This window comes from Crocodylus porosus, unplaced genomic scaffold, assembly GCF_001723895.1.
Source record: "Crocodylus porosus isolate Cpor-Errol unplaced genomic scaffold, CroPor_comp1, whole genome shotgun sequence".
In the NCBI taxonomy this organism is placed as follows: domain Eukaryota; kingdom Metazoa; phylum Chordata; order Crocodylia; family Crocodylidae; genus Crocodylus; species Crocodylus porosus.
The window spans coordinates 66,908,222-66,932,555 of NW_017728947.1; the positions used below are offsets into that span (position 1 = coordinate 66,908,222).

Below are 24,334 nucleotides of genomic sequence, written 5' to 3' on the forward strand. Positions count from 1 at the left end.
ATGTGATATGACACTTAGTGTAGCACACATCTATGATTCTTCGATTGTCAAAATCCTGGTGCATAATGTACAGTTGTACATTGTACAGACAGACAAGGAGGCCTGGCAGAAAGTAATAAATGTTTGTTATTAATATATAAGCTCAGTAGTTATGTTGCAGACTTTCTAGATGATAGGTACATTGTATTTCTGAGGAGATTTAAATCTTCTGTACTCCACTAGAAATCTTGGGTCCAGAGAAAACTATTTGTTAGAATGATTGTTTATATGACAGCATTTGAAGTCTCTAAGTACTTTTTTTTTTCTAAAATAGAATGTGCTTCAGAAACAATAAACTTCTCAAGCAAGATTCTTAAAAAGACCTTGCAGTGTAGCAAACTGCTAAACACATACTAGGAGATACTTGCACATTACTAGGATTTGACAACTAACTCTGCTGACAGTCCACTTTCTCTTCATTGATTAATACTTATATGCATGAAAACAACAAAGAGCAGTGGATCTGGATAGCTTCTGACATCAGACAATGCAGCCTCCCAGGACATGCTACTGCAATGCAACAACGAAACTGTGTTAGGCCCCCTACACTTGTTCAGGTAAAGACACAATGGGATCAGAAGTGTGATCCATGTAATCATGCCCCCTTGTATGCCACACATGCATAGCAGGAGGCATGACTGTTGACCACACATTTGATCCTATCACACCTTATTGCTGGTACTAGATGAGTTTGACATTCCTCATCTAGCTGAAAATCCCACATCACCTTTACATTTGTAGTCATATTAGTAAGGTAAAAAGTACAAGCAGTGTAGTTCTAAAGTAAGGAATGAAATGAAAGCAAATATTCAAATGTTTGGGATTACTAAAAGGATGCGTCTAGACTAGGAAGATAGGTTATATTCTACCACAAATTTCACTACATTATTTCACCAAATGTATACAAAAGCAAGATGTTTACAGTACCAATCCTAATCTCCCAGCATCACTGCTGCTGTCTACACTAGGTACTTAGCTGTGTTTAAAAATATGGCAATTAACGTGTTAGCTAACACACATTAAAACACAACCTATTTTCCCTAGTCTAGACAAGCCCTAATGAGACATGATGTTTTCCAGTTGAACAATAAACCATATGGAAATGTTTTTTTCATAAACTACATAATTAGGATTTCTGAACAAATGCTTGATTAAAATAATGAATGTATTTACCCATAACATTCAGAGACACAGAAAGATCTTTGCCTGTATCTAATGATGATTTTAAAAAAGGAACTGCAAATAGTTTTTCAAACAGGCAACTGCAAGTTAAGCACAGGTGTATCTATATACTTTCAGATATCTATTTGAACTTTCTCTCTAATCAGTATTTAAAGCTTGCAAACTAATATATCCACTTCAGTAGAATTAACTGCCTAATCATAATAGCACCCTTAAGCTAAGTACAGTAAAAAAGTCTGAGGCTGAATTGATTCAGTCTTTGCAGGTTAGTCTAAGCTGCAAAGATTGAACCAATAAGCAAATAAACAGATGTTAACTTTTGGTTCAAGAAATGCAGCCATATCCCTTCAGTGGCTCAAGCCAGAAGCCAGGGGGCACTACAGCAAGGCTCTCTGCCATGTAGCCAGCATGGGCTGTGTTCACTTTCTCTTCCTGCTGGCCCCAAGGTCTCTGGGTTTTTCATTCCAGAGTCACAGCAGCAAGACTCTGCAGGGTTGTTCACCACTCCCCCTTCCTGCTTCTGGGTGCCTCTGGGATTTTTAATCCACAGTTCCAGCCAGCACTAAGTACACCAGTAGGGCAGCTCCATACTTGGGGAAAAGGAAAGTTTAACTCCCCTCCCTGGTCCCAGACCCCAGTAGGGGTTTGCCTGGGAGGGCCAGTGAGCCAGTCCTCACTGCTCCAGCTACAGAGCAGCGGGGTGGGGCTAACCCTGTTCTCTGGAGCAGGCAGCACAGCCCAGTCCAGGGCTGCAAGGCATGCTGGGATGCTGGGGGACTCTGATTTAACTTGAACCAGGAAGGGATCGGAGACAGAAGTTTCATAAAGCAGTTTGATCCAAATCAGTTAAGTCTGATACTACATTTGAACAGGTTTATCTTAAACCAGTTTCAGCCATTTTGAAACTGGTTTGTGTGCACTGAATTTCTATTCTGTTACTAGTTTAAACCAGTTTCTGATCACTTAAACTGTTTTTTGTACAACTTCTGTCCCTAGCCTTAAAATTTAAGAAACTGTTATAAAAACCTGATTTTTTTTACCTTCAAGTTCACTTGTTGGTTACCACCAAGGCTATTATACATTTACAAAGAGATAACGTTGAGAAAAGTTTTATAATTTTAGCTGTGCGCTGGGGGGGAAAAAAAAACCACAAACAAATCCACTCGCCCTACCCCCTCCCATCCACACACCACCCTAATTTTGTCTCTTTATTTAAGGATTTCTACAAAGACGAGATTTTCAAAGATTATATACCTATGTCTTTCCTTTCCTTCTGACTTTCCTCCAAATCCTTATCTCTTTTTCTGTCAATATTCTACAGATTTTGAATGTTCTTTTTTATCCCTAGGAAAAGCTAAATGAATCAGCCCATGCACACACACAACCGTCCCACTGACATCAAAATCAATGACTTGATATCAAAAACCATGTATTCTCTCAAAAACGGTTGTATTCTCTTATTCATGATCTAATACCACCACATACTGTATTTACTTGAATCCAAAGCAAGAACCGGATCTATATCTGTAACAGAAGAGAAGTTTAGCACACAAAACCAGTCATTTTCCCCCATTTAACATGAGGGGGAAAGCCCCAAATCTTGGATTCGAGTACAAGTGTGGGGGGACAGGGAAGAGGGGACAAGCAGTTGCTGCAGCTCCAACTATATGACAGCCTGGACTTGGGGTAGAATTGGAGCCAGAGCTGCTGCCCCTCCCACTGCTACTGCCTCCCCTGCTGTCTGCCCCCTCTCCCCTAACCAGCTCTAGTCCTGCTCCAGTCTGGGGCACAGAACAAATGCTGGCTCTGGCCCCCACCAAGCCATGCAGCAGCAGCAGTGGCTGGAGCTACTGCTACTGCAACCATTGTTCATGGCTAGGCAGAGATTGCAACAACCAGATCCACTGTGCCCAGGGCTGGAGCAGGACCAAAGCCAGGGTCAGGGGGTAAGCAGTACCGGGGAAGGGAACAGGAACAGGCAGCAGGACAGGCAGGAGCAGGGGCCAGGCGGTGGGGAGGAGGCAGGTAGGAGGGGGAGAATGTTGGGTGGATAGGTGCCAGGGGTTTAGGCATGGGGGGGCAAATAGCAAGGGGCAGGCACCATGGGGGACTGGCAGCTGCTGGGGTGTTTGGATGCCAGGGATAAATGGTGGAGAGCAACAGGCAGGAGGAGGCAAGGCACAGGGGTCAAGCCACTTCACTCTGCCACTGGAAGCCCCCCATCACCACTTTCCCTGCTGCAGCAGTTGGGAAGATGAATTTAAGACAGCCCTCCAATAATTATATTCCTTACATGGAAAATTATAACAAATTTTTACATTTCCCATGTATAACGTCTTAGTATGTAAGGGGGGGTTGTCATAAATTTAAGTCATCCCAGATTCAGGCAAATGCAACAGTTTTGGTAATGAGTATTTTTTATATACCATTCTTTTAATTTTGTTTTAAGCGACAAGTATTTCTTTCTTGCAAAGTAGTCTTTCTAGATGTTTTTATATATATATATAGGTCTTGTTTACTTTTGTGAAAAAGATTTGTATAATCTAGGCAACTAATACCAAATTACGTGCAAACTACTAAAAATGTTCATGTTAAAAGGAACACACAGTTATCCTATCTATTATAGGTAGGGCTGGTCAAACCAGCTCCCTCCGATTACAGCTGCCTGGCAAGTCCCCTTAAAAGCAACTAGTTTTCAGTTGCCTATAACTTGGCCAAAATTTAACTGTTCTAGTTGAATTTTTTTATGCTAGCATGTCTGCATGAGGTTAATTTATTTCTTTATTTCTGTTTTAATTTCAGTCACAGCAGTTAATTTGCTTCTGAAAAAGGTAACAAGCTTTGGGGTTTTTTTTTAAAAATATACAGTTGTGATGACCTTTTCTTTGAAAACTTCTACTGCCTTCATGTTTTGGAAATAAACTTGAAATTTGACAAAGGAGTGAACTTTGTTTCAAAGATGAGCCGTCTATCCTTGTGTAAATCGGCCTCATGGGTGCATCAACAAGTTCATTAATGCATTTTTGCTAATACAAGGTACTAGATAAAGCAAAGGCAAAGTTTTTTGTGATGGGTAATGCACAGCAAACTACTTCTACTATGCATTAGGATGGTTTTTACTGTGATGTACTAATGAACAGTAGAACTGTCCATTGCACATTAAGGTATCTCATGTAGATGCACCCAGTTAGTAGCAACTTGGAATTTAGCAGCTAAATTTTATCAAGATTCTGTCACCATTGAACAAGGTACAGCTGAGAGACTGCACTTTGCTTTCCTAGCAATTGCAACTCGGAGCTGCTTCAGGCTTTGCTGGGTCTGAAAGACTAGGTACGGACATTCAAAAATCCTGAGGCAGAATTGATCCAAGTTACGTGGATTTCTGTAAGCAGAGTAGTTTTGATTGGTAGTGAATATAAAACACTTTTGCCCTTTGTTGGGTAGGGGCAGAGGGCAAATTTTAGACCAGGTTCTGTCATTTTTAAACCAGTCTATGTATGTCAAACTTGTGTTCCGTTACAGATATAGATTGGTTTCTAATCACATATACCAGTAAAAGTGTAATGACTATCTTGCCAGACTGAACACTTTTTTCTCCCATGCACTTAGTGATCCTATGTTGGGTTCAGGTGACGTGGAAGAGGAATCTGTTTTACTGGAATACAGGCAAGCTGGAACACATGACGATCTCTAATTACATGCTCATATATTACTTTCTTCATTGGACCTCTGCCTCACTCAGTAAAAAGAATAAATGAATGAGTAACTATCCAATATTTTGTTATCTTCACTGGTTAGTGTGTCACAATAAGCCTCTTTTACTGCACGTTTTATAAGCCCTGCTCTAAAGACAAAATTATTAACATATTTATGGGATTTTTCTGTGGTGCTCATAACTGGGTGTTACACAAAACACATATTTTTTCAACAGCCATGTGAAATGAAACGACGGCATGATAGGAAAGCAATGCACAGTGAGATTACAATCAAAACCATGAAAAAATGTTGGGTGCCCAATTTGGAAAGACAGTGCATTACACGGATGCAGCTGAACACTGTAATTGGCTGATTAGGTAGTGTTTCTTCATAAAATCCAATATGACAATTAGAAATAAAAATAGTTCTGAAAGAAAACTGAATACATTCATCATTATGGAAGAAAAATTCTCTTGAAGGTTCCAATGAAAGCTTAATATCCGATGAGTGATTTCCCTTCCAAAGAAAAATGAAAATAGGATTTTTTTTTCCTTTAGCCATCTCACATTTTTACTCTCATTATGTTAAGAATTCAATATAATGTAATGGAACTGTATGTCTCCAAAGGCAAATTCTGGATTTTTGGAGGGAATGGTATATCAGCACAAAATTTTATATTTTAAATAAGTCACACTTTAATACCTTTTTTCATTTCGTTCGATGTGATTATGCTTGCAATTTGCCCAATGGATATATTTTTAACTTTAAAATAACCTGTGAGTTTTAATGTATTCCCTGTTTGACATAACAAAACTGTAAAACTCCTACAACTTTCTACTTTTTTGATATTATACAAGAACCCTATAATTTTACATGCCAAAAAAGACAGAGCACCTGAGAATTAATGCCTATTCAAATTTATAGAACAGCATTCAGAGATGCATTATGCTTTCCTAGAAGAACTAAAGGTCAAAATGTATGAGAAAACAAAAATGATTTCCAATAAACTTACTGAAATGTTTTTCTTTTGCACATCCTATTGCAAAATCTTCTTAAAACCATTATCAGTATTCACATTGGACCTGTCAAGGTGTAGGTATTTCAAGCACTAATATTTTCTTTTAGTTTAATGAATCTGAATATTTGACAACACAAAATTAGTCTCTGGGCAATAAAAAGTGAGATTTTAAAAAAATACATTGTTTCCTTTTCTTATTATATGGGTTCATTCCATCTGTGCTGTAGAACACCGTGTAAGCTCCCTGACTTATTTAAGCAGTGTGTTCAAGTTGAACTAAAGGGCATGTTTTTAAGTGATAGCATCAAAATTCTAATAGGTTGTATACATTTTATATAACAACGTTTTGAAATTTTCCAAAGGAGCACTAACAAAAGTGGGAGGAACAAACTTAAGGATGGCTGTACCACCTCTAGGGTAGCAACAAATTTAAACACAGCATGTAGGTGAACCATGTTTTCCCCTGCTTTTAGGAAAAGAATGACACACTAACTGGTGATAAACAGGCCCAAGAGAGCTAACAAAAAGATTATAAATAACTTGGGGGCATCAGAATCACGTCATGCAGCATTTGAGAAGAAAGATGTTTCCAGCTTTTCTGTGCTTACTGTTTTACAGCAAAATAGTTAAAAGATAAATGGTGGTACAGTCAAATACACCTAAGAAACACATTAAAGAAGGAAAAAAGATAACAGGCCTACCTAGACTAGGGACAGACATTATACATAAATTGGTTCAAGTGATCAGAAACTGGTTTAACCTGTACCAGAAATGACATTCACCGCACATAAACCAGTTTCAAAATGGCTGAAACCAGTTTGAGATAAACCTCATTGAATGTAGTATCAGACTTCAGTGATTTGGCTGAAAGGTTTATGCAGTGTCTGTCCCAGACCCTTTCCTGGTTTAAGTTAAACCAGACTCCCCCAGCATTCCAGCATGCTCTCTGGGCTGGGCTCTCTGCTCTAGCCCAGCCAGGTTGCCCACCTCCCACACCCACTGCTCCCCAGCCAGAGTAGGGACAGACAGAGGTGGGGGTCAGGCCAGGGGGGAGTTTAATTCCTCCCTCTCTATCCTCTGCAGGGACCAGAGCCAGGTCTGCTGGGTGCTCTCCCCTCACTGTGACAGCAGCAGGGCACCATGGCCCTTGAGGCAGAGGGGGGAAGGGAGGAGAGTTAGTCTCCCCTCTACCCCCACTAGCAGTCAGGTCTGCCTGCTATCACCACCATGCTTGCTCCCTGCAGTTGAATAGTTCCCCCTGCTGTCCCCTCCATCGGATGCCAGAGGGAGGAGAAATAACCCCATTCCTTCCCTCTCCCCCCCCCCAAGGGACCTGCCTGCAGACATTTGGCTATTCCCCTGTCCCACTGCTGCAGCAGGAGAAGTCAGGGCCCTTGTTGGGGGCAGCAGCCTCTGTCATAATGTCGGGGAGCACCTGGTTGTGGTTTCCTGGGGGCACACCCTGCTACCTACTCCTGCAGAGGTCCTGCAGGTGGTGGCCCTGCCTCTGCCCCCACCCAGTCACTGTAGCAGTGAGTGGGGAGTGATTGTGATGGGGGAACAAGCCCCCATCCCTGTTTCGCCAAGCATGAACTCTTTCCTGGTGGGGGCTGTGCTGCGGGGCTGGCAGCTGCTGTGGAGCATGGCAGCACTGTGCGGGGGGCTTGCAGGGCTCTGGCCTGCTCTGGATACCAGTGCTGTCTCATGGAGCCTGATACAGCTCTGCTAGACCTGCAACACAGCAGCCCACCAGGAAGGGGCTTGTGATCCCTGATATTATGATAGGGGCTGCTGCCCCCAACTGGGCCTTGCTCCCTATCACTGCACCAGCGGGGCAGGGGCATGGCTAGATGCTTGCAGGCAGGGACCCTTGCAGGGGGGGGGGAGGGGCAGGACAGGGTTTATTCCTCTTCCCTCTGGCATCTCACAGATGGGACAGCAAGTACCTATTCCACTGCAGGGAGCAAGCATGGTGGTGATGGGAAGACCCAGTTGCCAGTGGGGGTAGAGGGGAGACAAACTCTCCTCCCTGCCCCGCTCTGCCTCAAGGGCCACGGTGCCCTGTTGTTGTCCTGATTTACATGCATTTGTGTAGTGTACAATAGCTGATTGCACAATAGCTTAAAATGAATTCTTACTCCTGTATATTGGGGGGTATGGAAGGGGGGGTATAGGTCCGTGGGGAGCAGTTGGTGTATGGGTATGTGGGGTGTGGGTGTGTGTGGAGGGGTTTGTGGGCGTCGGGCGAGGAAGCATGTGGGTATGTGTGTATATTTGAGGTGTGGGTGGTTATGGGATTCAAGGAGGGCTGTATGTGGGGGGAAGGTGGTTAGAGTATCTGAGGGGGTGGGGAGTCTGCATGTATGGCAGTGAGAGTAGGGCCGTGGGTGTATGTATATGGTGGGATGTGCATGTAGGACTCACCCTATGAAGACACACACACACACACACACTCTGTTCCTCCCTCCCTGCACACACACACACCCCTGCTGCTGACTCCAGGGTACTGGCGCAGGTCCCATGCTCCTGAGGGCAGCTGGGAGTCATGTGGTGCTGGATCAGCTAGCAAAGGGAAGAAAAGCAGGGAAATAGCAAATACAGGTGGTGGCAGGGGGGAGTGGCACCCCATAGGTGCATGGGAGCACAGCGATAGCTGGGTGGGAGTGCAGGGCCCATGCCGGTGTCCCAGGGCCAGGATCAGCCGGGCCCAGAGCAGGGCAGCAGGAGCATAGGGTCTGGCACCAGCTGCACTGGAGGGGGAACAGGGACCCTGTGCTCCTGCCGCCCCATTCTGGGCTCTGCCAGTGTTGGCCCCAGGACACCCATGCGGGCCCCATGCTCCCACCCAGCTGTCACTGTGCTCCCACACTGCCACTGCCCCCTCCCTTTAGCTGCCATTTCCCTACTTTTCTGCCTGCTGCCAGCTGCTCCCAGCCCCAACAATTGGGATGATCGCCCTCGGTCCTCCCCTGCCTCCCTCCTTCCCCCCCATGTTCTTATCTGAGTTTCCTTCTCTAGTACAGCCCCATGATCCCAGTTATGGGGGCAGAGGTGGGATGGGGCTGGGCCAGGTGGGCCTCACTGCTGAGTTCTGCTGCCTGCTTCCCTTCGGTTCTACTACCCGTGGCTCCTGTCATCTTTGATAAGCAGCCAGGACTAGATATATACTAATTTTCTAAATTTTTTATGGGCCCGCAGGCTGGATAGAATGGCCTAGTGGGCCAAATTCAGCCCATGGGCCATATTTTGCCCACTCCTGACCTATGATGACCTGCAGCCCATCTCCCTGAGACAGCATGCTCATGTGACTATATTCCTTCTCCCTGTACCCTAAGCTTTCTTACACTCAGCAGCACAAATTAATAAGTGAACAAGCTCTTATTAAGTCTGTTCTCTGGCCAGAAAGATTTGTGCAAGTGAGATCCATCTGCAATCAGAACTGCTCCATTTTATCCATCAGCCCCTCCAGGGCAGAATTTTAAGGTAATAAAACAGACTGAAAATAAATGTTATCAAATGTTGAAAAGTTATGTGAAACTTTATGAAAGTGTCCCATTTAGTATCACTATCACCTCATAACCTTATCTGGCCCCCAAACCTTTAAATGCAGGAGTATGAAAAGAGAGAAAGTATAGGGTTGCTAATTCCATAGAATAGGCTGTGTAAATGTACTGCTTTAATCTTTTCCAAACAGACATACCACTGTTATTTTCAAAGCTTGGTTTCGTTGCTAAACTATAGTTACATTGTCTAATAAGATTCCTTTTTACATTCATCACGTGAAACAGTCAATCCCATCAGAGCCGTTTATGTTTCGCAAGCCAACTCCAAATTTAGATTCTAATTATTAAGACTATATAAAATATTAAATAGCAATGCAGATAAAATCTAGAAACTAAGAAATCTAAAGCAGAATTAAATTGCTTATAAACCAATTTGCATCTCAGCATCAAATAGGTAATGGTTAGCATATTTTGTCGTAATTAAGCTATTCTTGGTAAATCTGTAACAAAAGTAGCTTAAATTCAAATTAAGTAGCCAATGAATGATTGATATTTGCTCTCTTATAATAGTTTTCTGTTGGCTCCAAACTTGCTGTGACTGAACAATGTCATTTAGCCATTGTTTTCAAAGAGCTGATACAGATGCAGATATGGATGGTGAAAACAGAATTAACTCCACAATGAATGCATAGATTTTCAAAGTACTTAATCTGCTGCTTCTAAAGTAAAGCCAACACTGATTACTTTTATCTTCCTTTGAAAGCCTTACTAACACTACAGCCATAATAGGGGTAAAACAACACATACTGTCACATATAACTGCATTTTCACTCATACACAGTGCAATTAACACTAATTATAACAAGAGCAGCAATCATTACAGCCACATAAATTAGAAGTTCACAAACTATAGGTTATGGAATAGTTGCTGGAAATAAATGGAATGATGATAGGTCAATGTGATGACAGCCCTTGTTCTTGGCTTCCAGAAGGAGAAGTGAAGTCATGCTGTCTTAAGGAAAAAAGAGGAGAGCTAGCGTGTTGTAGACACTATTGCTAAAAAGAAAGAGAAAATGGAACAGGAGCTAATCTTACAGCAGCCAATCAGTAGAGGATAGTGATGTTTAGTTCATTTAAAACTGTTAGAAGTGAAAACATGTACTGTATTTACTCAAATAGAATACAACCCTGATTATAAGATAACCTCCTAGTAATTAGATTATATATATGGAACATTTATAAGTTTGTTATAATTTTCCTGGTATAGTATCTAACTGTTGGAGGTCTGCCTTAAATTTGTCCCCTTATCACTACTATAGCAGGGAAAAAAATTTGGGGGGGGGTGGGGTTCAGGTAGTGCCTTTATCCTCTGCTTCCCTCAACTTCCCAAACCCCAGCAGCCCCTTCCCATCTCCTTACTTTATCAGACCCCACAGTCCCTGAGCAATGGAAGTTAGAAGTAAATTTGAAAACAATGACTTTGAAATTAAACATGGCTGTAACAATTTACATATAGAACTCATTAACCTAGTTTAGTCAGAAATTATGCATATTACCTTCTTTTGAAATTGCTCCAAATTTGAAGTTGAATAGGTACTCCATAAACACACTTTGGCATGTTCCATCTCAACTTTGCCATCTTTTCCCTGGATTCCCCTTCCAAAACAAACTATGCATGGTATTAACCTAGAGCCAAAAGGCTCATAATTAAGGACCTACCTAATTCATGGAAGCTACCCCACAATTTTGCAGGCCCAGGCAGCCATTTTGTGGGCAGAGTGCAACAGGCCCCCTTTCACCTCTGATTGGCTGAGGGGCCCCAGTGGCTCCACCCCTTGCTATTGATTGGTTCTGAGGGCAGCCCTACCCAACACTACTGAAGTCATGCAGCCCCACCCCTTACCACTGATTTGTGAACCACATGATGGGTAACCCTTGCACCCAATCAGAGGTAGGAGCAGCACCCATCTTTCCAGCAGTCCTTTGAACAGGCAGTCTCCCCCTCCTCCACCCCAGTGAGCTGCTGCCATGTTCAGTAAGTCCCCCCGCCCCCCACAATTTCACAGATTTGGCAGATTTCATAAGCATTGCTTGGATTTTGTGGGAATTGGCAAAATTGTGAATTCAATAGGTCCATCTTCATGATTTACTATAAAGTTCATTGGGCTGGGCCCCAGCAGAGTCAACATTTCAAACCATGGTGACCCCACAGCTCTGAACTACTCAGTCTGTGTGTATACTCCAGATATACCCAAAAAGGATCCATGTGCTAACCAGCCCCCCACTCATGATTGGAACCAGGTGTATGCAGATTATATACAAATGAGGCACAGGGCAACCTGGTCCAATTTCACTTAATGGAGGGCAGGGCCACACTAATCATATGTGCCACGTTGAGAGAGGGGGTGACAAAGGGATTCTGAGTAAATTGTTTGGTGTCCCATTTGGTGATGTTTGCCAAGCAGCATTGGAAGAAATGGTGAAGAAACAGGAGTAATTGGAAGTGGGAAAATAAGGTACGGCTCAGCTGTGGGAGTAAAGAGGAAGGTGAAATGTATAAAATGTAGCAGCTTACCCTGACTTGAAAAAGAGTCAGCAGTGAGAAGGACTGCACGTAAGAACTACCATATATCTTATTCAAATGGGCTGCAGTAACCTTGTGGTAGGTTCCTATCAGCATGTTTACCCAACGTGAGCCATGTGTTTTATTGTGTTTTATTGTCACGTTCAGTGCTGGCTGCGTTTAGACAGTTTTGTTGTTGGTTTCTATTCCCAAACATGTGCTGCTTTTGGCAGCAGTTTAATGATAAACAGTATATTTAATGAGGTTTCCTTGTATGCAATTAAAAGGCAAGAGGCTTTTTTCCCTGTGCCAATTTGGTGGGGGAAACCTTGTCTTATATTCAAGTAGATGTGTTATACACAAAAATGTCATTAAAAATGTCCCGCATTACTATTTATGCAGAACTACCATTTCCTTTAACTTCACTGAACATTTTGCTTGGTAAGGAATAGTAAACTGAGTCTTTTACAACTAAGATGAGATCTGACAGAAAAAAAAAAAACAGTACCACCATGAGAGCAGGCAAAGAAAAGATGAGAGTAATTGAGAGAACTATCTTGTCTTCAGAGTATTCCACTCCTCAAATATATTCTGTTTGCTTTTTTCTTATACAGCTGAGCCCCAGGTATCAAATGATGAGATCAATAGCAAAAGTTAACCAGAGATCAATAACAGTGCTACTGCTGGTCATAAGTAAAAATAGATGACTACACAGCTGATCTATATTGTCAGCAACTATAAAGCTCAGTACTTAGGGAGTACAGAATAGCATACTCCAGAGATTTTTCTTAATTGAAATCTGATTAGTTGAGCACAGAAGAGGACATTAGTACTCTATGATATCACCTGTCAGACTCAAAATTCCAGGCTCTGAGCCAGTAAAGAGAGAGTTTGGAGGATGCAAGAGTGATCCTAGATGCTGCACACATTTTTCATGTGTTCCTTCTGTTTGCTTGACTGAGGGCTATGTCACATAGAAATCATAGAAATTAAGGGCTGGATGTTACACTTAAGATGTTTTAACTGCACTTAAAGTGCATGAATCTTCACATTCCAGCAGTAAAACACATGCTAAGTGCGCTCATCATAGTACAGTTATGACTTTTTGCAGAAGAAAGATCTCCAGATTGTATCAAGTAGCAATTATTCAGGTACAGTTGGACCACTCCAGAGATAACATGAGCAGTTTGTGGTCCTCCCACCACTGGCAGGTTCCAGCAGCAGGAGCAGCACCCACTCTTAGGCTTGGTTCCCATGCCACCCTCTGTTTACTGCCAGCAGCAGAGACCTAGCTTTCTCTGGCTTGCCAGGGGCAGGTGCTTCCAAGCTGGGCAGTACTGGGCATGCAGTATGGAGGGTGCCAGGAGTGAGGGTTGCACTTTCCCACAGTAGGCCGTGCAAGCTGCAACACTCAGTGGGGTCAGTGTTTTGGCTGCTGGGGACAACAGGTGGGATAAGATCATAGTAAGCGTTACCATGTGACTGCTCAAAACACGTTCTAACTTTTAATACAGCATGGAAATGCTTGCTACAATCTCAGATAAAACATATAAATGTCCTGCATGACAAGGCCCTAAGGGTGCCTGCAAACACTCAAATGAACCAACAGAAGTTAAGCAGTTCAGTTTAGGCAGTTGAAAACCCTACTGATAGAAAAGTGGACAAGCGTTCATCTTGCCAACTGCTTACTCTGCAGACAGATAGTGCTGCTAATGACACCCAGTCAGTGGGCTCTAGAGCACACATCTCAGAGTGCTTTGCAGGCTTCCTACTCTGCCTGGAGACAGGTAACAACAGCCTAGGGCACAGGTCAGGGCTGAATGGCTGGTGGTCCCAGGAGACATACCCTCCTCGCAACACTTCCTCTTTCCCTCTTCTACCATCTTGTCAAGCCAATCAATTCCCCTCCAGCAGCCCAATGGATCCTTACCCTTCTGGAAAAGCTCAGTTCCGGTGCAGGCCAAGCAGATCTTATCAGGGTCAAGTGCTGGTGGGGTGAGGTTAGGTAATGATGATGGGGTGACAGCTGCCAGGGTGGAGGCTGTATTCCTAGCAGGGGCTGGGTTGGGCCAATCTCTGGTGGGAAGGGGAAGTCAGTAGCAGGGCTCTGCCTGTAGGACTGCTGTGGCTGTCTGTGCCTTGGCTTTCACTAGGTTGTGGGCTGCAGCACAGGAAGATCCACCACCGTGGCCACAGCCCCAGCCCTATTCACAGTGGTGGCATTCCTGTGGTCCTGCCACCATGGCCAGAGCTCAGGGCTCTTGAGCCCTGTAGGAGGGAGTTTCTCCCCCATACAGCCTTTCAAATTCAGTGCCCACAGCCCTAGGTGTGGGGCTGCAGAGGCAGATTGCTGAAAGTGCCTCAGGTGGGGAGAATATCTACCCCTCCACAGCACTTCGAGCTGGCACCCACAGCCACACATGCAGGGTTCCAGGTGCCAGCATGAAGTGTCACGAGGGGAGAGCATTCCCTCACATGGCACTTCAAAGCTCTGTGTCTGAAGCCCAGGCCTTGTCCCAGGGTGTGCTGATGATTCCAGGGGTGCTGACCAGTGGCTTTTGTGCCATGTGCTCAGGGTCAGGGAGATTAACAGCTGCACAGGCTAGGCTGTGGAGAGAGGCTGGGCTGACAGAAGGGGTTTGGTCAGTGGCTCAGCAGGAGCAGTGGAATCTTGCCAAGTCACAGACCGCTGTCCCTCTTTGCAGGGGGAGGAGAAGGGAATCAATGTATACTGGGATGCCTAGTGGATAGCTGGGGAGTTTCTACTGATTGGTGCACAAACATTCATCAAACTCAACTCCCTCCTATCTCGCTAGAGTTAAACATTGTTGCACAAGGTTTAATTTTCTACTGGGTTGTCACAGGGCACTTTAGTGCCCTGCTCCTAGGAAAAGATACAGGTGCTGGTTGCCAGGGCAACTGCAGTTTGGTCAGCTGACCGAAAGGGGGCAGGGCCTGGACCATATAAACAGCCTACGCTGAGGCCAAGCAAGTAGTTCCCCGCTAACATCCAAGGGTGAAGAAGCTCTGCTTAGCAGGCAGTGTAGAGAAGCCCGATGGCCTGAGCAGCTTTGGTTCAAAGATGCTGGGTGAAGAAAAACCTGGTAGGGAGTGGAATGATGATTAGCCAGGTGGCTTAACAGATTGCATTTTAGCCAGGAGGCTTAGTTTGAGTTATAGCTGGTTGGCTCGTGTTATTGTATTTGTTGTTTGTTATCACACCGGAGGACCAGGTGAGGCTAATAGGGGTTGGAGGAGGCCTCAGATGGGGCTCCACAGCGGTGTGGGGACCCTGGTGCTAGAGAGGGCACAGCATTGAGGGGTGCACTGACCCCAGCCCTGAGAAGGGGCACAGTGCATTGGGGGCCAGGTAAGGTCGATGCGGCTTGAGCCCCATGGGAGTCGTAGACCCGAGGAGGGGATTTAGGGGCCAGGTATGGCTATGGCCACCTGAGCCCCAAGCACGGAGAAAGGCCCTAGTGTGGGCGGAGCCCAGGGAGGGTGCACAGGTGGGAAGCCCCAGCAAGGGTGCTCGCCTAAGACCACAGAGGGGAATTTAGGGGCCAGGCACGGCTATGGCCACCTGAGCCCTGATTGTGAGGCAGGGCCCCAGTGCGGGTAGGATACGGAGAGAGAGCCCTGGTGTGGGCACGGTCACGAGAGAGGCCAGAGACCATCAGCAGGGAGTGCGGGCAATTGTAAGGAAGGAACAGCCGGGGAGTGTCTGTGAGGACGCAGGCCAGTGAGAAAGAGGCCAGAGAGCCAGTGAGGGCCTGGGCCAGGGGAAGTCGAGCCCAGGGAATCCGGGAGGAGCCAGGGGTGCCCACAAGAGCATGGGTAAGATTCTGACTAGACAACGTCCGGTACATCTGCGAGGCTGGGGCATGGTATCGGGGTGGTAGGAGCAACGCGTAGCCCTTAAGGCTTTAGTGTACGGGGTCAGCTAAGATGGGACACAGACTGGGATACATCGGGGTACCGTGTCCAAGGGGTCGAAAAGGGAGCCTCCCATAACACTAATGACATCAAAGACGTGGCAGGTGAGAACGAGGGTGCATTGACACCAACTTGGCACAGTAGGGGGTGCTAGGAGAGATCACGGCCGCTCCTAGGCGCTGCCCCGTGACATGGGTGCATCATTTTTAGACTAGACTAAGTGTTGTGGACACCTGTATACCAAACTAAAACCTTATATTTGGATTTAAAAACTCTGTTAATAGAAATATAACACTTATACATATCCTAATGCCACTAATATAAATACTGTGGGGTTACTTATAACCAGCCACTGTCATGAAAGGACATGAGGTTTTGCCAATGAAGTGGAGGTATAAAAAACTGCATACTTTTTTTCCCATAATACAGTTCTCCTTTACTGTCTTAAAGTACCGCATCAAGTGTTGCTTCTTAAGATACAAACAGCTGCTTTTCTAATTTTGGAAAACTGAAAAGAATTTTATGTGGTCTGCATTTCAAAAAGAGAGCAAGCACCAGGCCAAATAAAAGACTAAGTTCTGGGCTGATTGTAGCATTATTACTGATTTACTGAACTGTAGTGATTATGATCTGTAGCAAATGGAGAACAGGAAATAGGGATAGCTAAGATGTTTTCAAAGAGCAAAATTTGCTTCCTGATATGGAAGCACTTACTGACTTGCAGAAATATTTTAAATCTGAATGTCTTTACTAAATACCCTGCTTCTCTGCCTTCTTGAGCAAAGGATGAAGATGAGCATTTCATATGAAAGCCATATGAGAACACTAAGGTAAAACAGTATGACAGCATGCATGCAGGGTTTAGAATATTTTGAATTATCCTCACTTTCTTTTTGCCAGTGTCCAGCAGGATTTTGGCTTCTTCCTGTTTTATTCTTCAAAGATCTTTCTTTCGACCAAAACTTCACCTACTATCAATCAGGCTCCAATTTTTCATTCTTTATCCCTAACCTATCACTGTAGCACCTCCGTCTTGAAAATCCTATAGTAAATATTAAGTTCCTCATCTCCCTTTGAAATACACCCTTATATCAACTTCACCTTTTGTCTTGAAAGATTCAGCAAGCTGCCTATTTAAGATATAAACCTTTAAAATTTGGCATAATATTATTACCTCTCCAATTTTCTCTCTTGTTCAGGCTTTTGCCAAATCCTATTACATTTTTGGACTGTTGTAGATGAAGTTATCATTCCCTTGACATTCCAATCATCAAAATGTGGGTTGTTTCCTTCTGTGGCAACTGTGACCTCCATTAACTTTTTTAATTCCTTCAACTGCCTGCTCTTAATTCCAGGATCCTGACAACTTTATGAACATTTTTATGTTGCCTCTTCTGATCTTTTGTCATGACCTAGATTCATAACTATGCCCTTAATTTTCTTCTTTTCCTTTCATCTTCATTACTTAATCCACGTTATCCTTTATATCTGCAATACCCTAATTAACTCAATGCAGCAAGTAAGCAGCATATATCTTTTATATCTATCTTGACAATATACTTCCATGAAGCCTAAGTCCACTACTACAACACACATTCTTAGCATATGCAAAAGTGCTATTATTGATTAATTTTTAAAATACGGAAATTGCATATCAGGATTTCATCTGCTGGTTACCCTTTTGTGCCTCAGGCTGCAACCTACTTGAAAAAGGAACCACATAAGTATAGGAGAGTACAGCTGAAAGGGACCTCAGGAGGCCAACTTTCTGCTCAAAGTAGACCAACCCTGTCCAAGCCATCCTAGACAAAATTAGCCTAGTCTTAATAACTTCTAACGACAGAGATACCACAAACTCTTTAGGTAGTCTGTTCCAATGTTTAATCAGCCTCATAGTGAGAGAGCTCTTCTGTGATATGATCATGCCCCAAAGGCAGCCATGATGCCTCCTGGTTGCCATGTGGTTCCTGCCCACCTTCTCCCTGGGTACGTCCCTTTTCTCCCTCATCTGCCATGCCTTGATGGAATTATTTGTTTATGAAAAGGAGACTGCCCCCAGGGTCCCAGAGTGAACACTTATTATTCTGTGGCCAGCTGGTCTCCCCCAGACTCAGCCAGTCCCTGTCCTATCCCTCAGGCAGTAGGTAGGGCCCTCCTGATCCTGTGCATGCTCTAGGACTCCAGCTGTCTTGTGGTCTCCTTTTGCCCATGCCTTGCAGATTTTACCCCTTAATTACTCCAATGGGCAGCTTGCTCCTAATACAATGTCAGGCCTCCTCAGCCCTCCAAACCTTTATTGGGGCCTCGACCTTCCCAGTTCCCAACACTTTTTTCTAGCTGGGCTACTTATCCTAGGTGCACTGCACTAGATCTCAGCTTCACCAGATTAGGCTCCAGGCCTCTGGCCCTGGCTTTGACCTCTCAGGCTCTAGCTCTAGCCCTACCAGCTTCAGGCCATCACTATCACCTTTGCTGGCTCAAGCTTTAACCCTCCTGGCTTCCACCTTTCCGTGTTTTGAGCCCTGACCCTTGGCAGGTCTCAAACCTGCACATACCCCTTGGGCACCTCTGTGGCTTGTGCCTCTACTCCTGGCAGGACTCAATGGTATTCCTCTCATGCATCTCCTTTAGCCTCCTCATCACCCTTTACTCCTGGTCCACCAGTATAACTTGAGCAGAAAAAACAAGCAATTGATTAACAAAACCTTCCCCCCTACTAGGGGTTAAACAAATATTTAGCCAACCATTCTCCTGTGGGGCTCTCACCTTGCCTCCAGGGCATTTAGGGTTTGCCCAGGTTTCTCAGGCAGCTCCCCCTGTTGACTGTTCCCTTCCCTGTAGAAGCCCAGTTCCCACCTCTTTCTTTCCTCTCTCCAGATACTGGCTTTTAAGCTCCTTGGAGCACAGCCCCTCCTGGTTCAGATGAGGCTCTAGCCCCACTCTAGCTGTCCCTTTAACTCTAATGGGCAGCTTATGGATACTACTCTGGCTGTCACAGCACTGCTTTTGCTGCTCAAGCAGGACTCTGTTCTACTGTCCTATTGCCGGGCAGCTAGCCTCACAATTGGTGCTTGTAGCCTATGGGTCTCTCACCTAGTCCCCTGAACTCTCTCTCTCTAGGTGCCATATTCAAACAGGACCTTGGTGACCATGGTCTTCCACAGATCCCTTCTCTTTGAGGCATACAGAATTTCCAGTGTCGGTACATACATCCATTTAGATAAACTTGACATAAGTCAACCTCTGCCTTCTTCCATGATCTCTTCTTCCTTCAACCTTTCCAGTTATGACTGGACTTTCAATTTCCTCTTTCCTCAACCTGTCCAAGAAACTCCAACTGTGTCTTTCTGATGTTAATCAGCAGCTTTGTCCTGCAGCCTGCTCTTAACAAAATATCTTCATTTAAAGAGTGACTTGTCCAACATACTTTCAAGATGCACCTTAAGAACCACATCTTAGATGCTTCAATTCTCTTTTCCATACTTGGTGATGTTGTTCACTATTCTGATGCATACATGAGGACTGGTATAACAGCAATCCAAAACTCTTAACTTCATCCCCATAGAAATTTTACTATTTGTCAATATTTTTTTCATTTTCAGAAATGCGTCTTTGCATTTCCACTTGATATTGATAAACCTGGCTCCCTGCTACATCTTCCTAATATCCAGTCTTGATGTCCCTTGTCGCCATTAAAAACTGTTGTTTCCTGTCCTGTACCCCACAATCATACAGAATAGCTTATTACCATATACCATCCTTCAGGTATTTGAAAACTATTATCAAATTCCCCTCTTCGTCAAAGTAAATAAGCCTTTTCACGGTTCCCAGACTTCTTATAATGTTGTTGCTCTCTGCTGGACTCTTTTTAATTTATCCACAGCTTTCTTGAAATGCACGATCCAAAACTGGGCCTTACCAGTGCCAAACACAGTGGGAAAATCACTACACTTGACTTGAAAGTGATGCTCCCATTAATACAGCTCAGTATGCTATTAGCCTTTTTTTGCAACAGGAGCACATTCTTGGCTCATATTCAGCTTGTGAACCACTATAATAACCATTTTCTTCAGTACTGCAGTCTATCTTATCATCCCCCAGTCTGCATTTGGGCTTGAGACTATTCAGTCCTAAGTGCAGGACTTCATTTTCCTTAATTAATTTAATTTGATTAATATTGGATGATTTCTCTAGTTTATCGGTGTCATTCTGGATCCTAATCCTACCCTTCAGAGTGTCTGTAACTTCAAGCAGTTTAGAGTCACCTACAAATCTGTTAAACATGCACTCAGTCTTGTCTTTCAAATCATTAATCAAGATACTAAACAATAACAGACTTCTGGGGAACCCCACTTGAAACCTCTTTCCAATTAGACGTCAAGCCATTGATGACTATTCTTTGAGCATGGTGATCCAACCAGTTATGTATCTGCTTTGCAGTACTTTAATCTAAACTATATTTCCTTAGCTTACTTAAGATTTCCCTTAACATCTTTTTATCTGGTGCCTAGACATCTGCTTCTTATTTTACCCTATTCTGGATGGAATAAGACATGGCTTGATTATGTAAAACTTTCTTAGGTAAGAAAACCCACCTAAAATGTGTATTTAGAAGCATGAAGAATTGAGTGCTGACGAACAACACAGAACATGTTCATTGTGGGATGTGAGATGAGTGGAGGTCTAAGGTTAGGTCAGGAGAGATAAGTGACAAAAATAACATTTTCAACTTGTATGTTTTATTTAAAGGGTCAAAGAAACTTAGGCAGTCATTGTAGAGCGTTTTACTGCTTGAAATCATGTCTTTCATATTAACAAAGGGTATATAGACAAATGGGGGAAGGGGGTTGCTCCTGTTAGAACAAGATTTATAGATTGTATTTTACTTTAAAATGTAAACAAATAAAATAACCAACTGCATGGAGATGCATTTCCCTAAAACCATTGTAATTTCATATTAAATATCTTTTATAGCAAGAAACTGCAGAGAGGTTTTCCATATGCTTTCACTTTCATAAATATTGACAGCGGGTTTTTATTTTGGTTTGTTTATTTGTTATCCATTTAGAGGCCATTTGTAAGGGACAAATTTACTAAACTTTATTCAAATCTATTCTCTGCACATCAAATACCAGATGTATTTTCTCAAGCTCATAAAATCAGTATGGTAGCTTTTGCTCAACACTAAATTTATGCAACTTGAAGTTTTACCTGAAAATGAATCAGATCATGAACTGGGGTTTGCTTAAACAATTTCCAAATATCAAGTGGAAATAAGAATCTAAGAGGGTAAGTGCAGCTGTTGAGTCAAGAAAAGAAACTAAAAATGATGTTGATTTATTTATTCAATTAAAGAAAGTATATTATAGACCTTTCCTTTCTGCTTGTCTTTTCTAAGTAATTTAAAAATACCAGAATTTATAAAATCCTCTACAACTTCACAACATGACTTGAAGTTTTTTGTGCTTTAAACATCATTCCCTTCATGACCACTTTGTGTGTTGGTTATCTTTACATTTTATTACTACCTACTTCATGTTACAAGTTCTGTGAAGCTAAATCCATGCTTTTTATTTACCTGTAAAGTACCAGTATAAATATCTCACACTCACACTTGATACATTTGTGCCATTTAATGTTTATTTGATTAACTTGAACCATTTCTATATGCATTTCTTAAAGATATATTTCTTTTGATATTTACTGTAAATGCACATTTAAACATAAAATGCACACAGATTAAAAACATGTAAAAATATAAACTAGGAGTTAAAAGGTGGGGAAGGTAGGAACTTAATACAGGTCACCTGTTTTGTGTGTCCGCTCTGTCCTGTGGTAAGTGAAAGATAAACTACAGTAATTCAGCAGTTGTTTCAGTCATGGATAAATCACCTTGCTTTAGCTTCCACTTACTGTGGGATAAAACAGATACACAGAACAGATGATGCACAGGAATTTTCCCTTCCTCCTGCTTCTTCTTTCCATTTTTGCTCGATTATAATTTGTTTTCTATTTGCCCTGTAAGATGTTTACCTTGGCCAAAATATTGTGGGTATTCTCAATTACAAAAGCATGACAACAAGCACAAAGAAAACTTACACTTTACCTGACAAGACAACTTCTACTAGGTCTCCTTCTTGGATATCAGTAGCTGACTTCACCAGCTGGAGAATATTTTCAGAGGTAGGGTCGTGGCGGAAAAGTAGGATTTTATCATACATTCCATAGAAACCACATTCAGGAAACTGCAAATATAAAACCAGGAACATTTTAACTAGTATAAAATACAGGTCTGTAAAACATGATTAACAAACTAACATTTCTGGTAATAGACTATTCCTCATATTTACATACTAATAAACTAAGCATGCACATAGCTTTGTTTAGTCATTTCTCTCATTAAACATGTATCACCTCACAAAATCCTAATCCTAAAAAATAGCTGGATAATTTACACATGGCATAGTAAATATACAGCTAGTGTCGTTACGACTCAAGTGTCGTTGCTATACTGAAAAAAGATTTAAAAAAAAAAAAGCCCAACAAAAATATGCACCAAAAATCAAGACATTAACTATATCACAAGCTGCTAGATGACTGAGAATCAGGCAGTCAAGAGACAAACTAACTATGACTACTGTTCAGTTGTTAGTGTGCTCAACAGGGGTCTTGGATGATGACATTCAAGTTCCTGGTGTAAAAGAGAGAGAACATGGAATTAAAGCTAGGTTTTCCCAAATAAATCTACTAAACACTGGGTCTCACTCCCATTTTCACACCAGAAATTCCATCCTGCTGCTTAAGATCCCCTCCTGCCAAACACGCCATCAAAAATCACGTGTTCCTAATTGGTTTAAGTGAATTGTTATCTTGAATGAAAAACTTATTTGATCAGAAAAGTCACATCCAGACATCACGGCCACGGTGCCTACTGTCTGCAGGAGCAGAACACATGAACAGGTTTGCAGGCTCAGCAGGCAGTCCCACAACTTTAGATCATTTTTCTCTGTTTGGTGACATTTTGCTTGTGCTTGGGTGGCACCATCTGATGCACCCTACATGCAGCATGACGTATCTTTTGATGTACAGAGGATATGGGACTGAAATACTGGTGAGTTAAGGGGGCAGATCCAGAAAAAGAATCATGAATAATGTATTAAAAGAGGATGAACAAGATGAAAAAACCCCCAAACCCAAAGTGGGTACAGCTAGGATATGTTGCTCACTTAAAGTACCACATAAAAATGGGGGAGCCATTGTAAAACCATTAGTTCTACAATATTTGTGATAACTGAAGATTGATATTGCAGCATTCAATAATATAGACTGAATTCATTTTGTTTTTTAGAATCATAGGAAAATAGGGTTGGAACAGACTTTACAAGGTCATCTAATCCAGATTCCTGTCCAGGGCAGGATCATTCCCGACGAATCATGCCAGCCAAGTGTCTGCACAACCTGCTTTTGAAAATTTCCAGGGATGTAGGTAGCCTGTTGCAAAGCTTGAAAAACCTCATGGTCAGAAAGTTCCTCCAAATTACCAAAGTAAATTTCCTCTGCTGCAACTTCAGCCCATTGCTTCTAGTCCTGTCCCCCATGGCTACAGAGAAAAGCTCATCCCCATCCTCTCTATAATTGCCCTTTAGGTATTTCAAGACTTCTATCAAATCCCTCCTCAGTCTTCTATTCTCTAGCACTAAATAATACTTTCTAGCCCTTTTAAATAGCACTAAAATAGTTCTTTCAGTGTTTCTTCATAAGTTATGGTAGCCAGCCTCTAATCATTTTTGTTGTTCTCTGATGGACTCTTTTCAATCTGCCCATATCTTTCTTGAAGCATAAAACTAAGCACCATGCTCCACGAGCAGCCTCACTAGCAATAAACAGGGAAGCACTGGGCTGTTATACACATGCTCTGAGAGTGGCAGGGGGGATGCAGGGAAGAGTACTTTAGTGACAGTGGCTCCACGAGTGGCCAGAGCATCTTGTGTATCAGCAACTCATCACTGGAAAATGGCGGTGGGGGAGTTAAAGCTCATTGAACAAGCTTTAAAGTACCCCCCTCTCCCCCCACCATTTTTCAGTGCAGGGATGCTAATACATGAGACACTAGAGTCTGCTGGAGTGCGGTAATTACACATGTGTAGGCACCCATCATTTCTCTTTATTTGCAAGTGACACTCCTGTTAATACAATCCAGGATGCTGTTGGCCTTTTTAGCAACAAGAACACATTGTTGGCTCATATCCAGCTTATGGCCTACTGTAAACCCCAGTCCTTCTCTGCAGTACTACAGCCTAGTCACTCATTCATATGAACATAAGCCTGCAATTTATGAACATGAGCCTGCAGTGCGATGCTGCAGCTACTAAAGCGACCAAAATGCTGGCTTGCATC

At 43.0% G+C, this 24,334-nt stretch overlaps 1 protein-coding gene across 4 annotated transcripts in view; it reads right to left on the bottom strand.

The window, feature by feature from the left end:
- Positions 1 to 24,334, bottom strand: part of PRKD1 (protein kinase D1) — a 276,582-nt gene that overhangs the window by 107,255 nt on the left and 144,993 nt on the right. For all 4 annotated transcript variants that reach the window (XM_019551745.1, XM_019551743.1, XM_019551744.1 and 1 more), the window contains one exon: positions 22,044 to 22,182. In XM_019551745.1, coding sequence (XP_019407290.1) covers positions 22,044 to 22,182 — 139 coding nt within the window. The remainder of the gene's footprint in view (positions 1 to 22,043; positions 22,183 to 24,334) is intronic.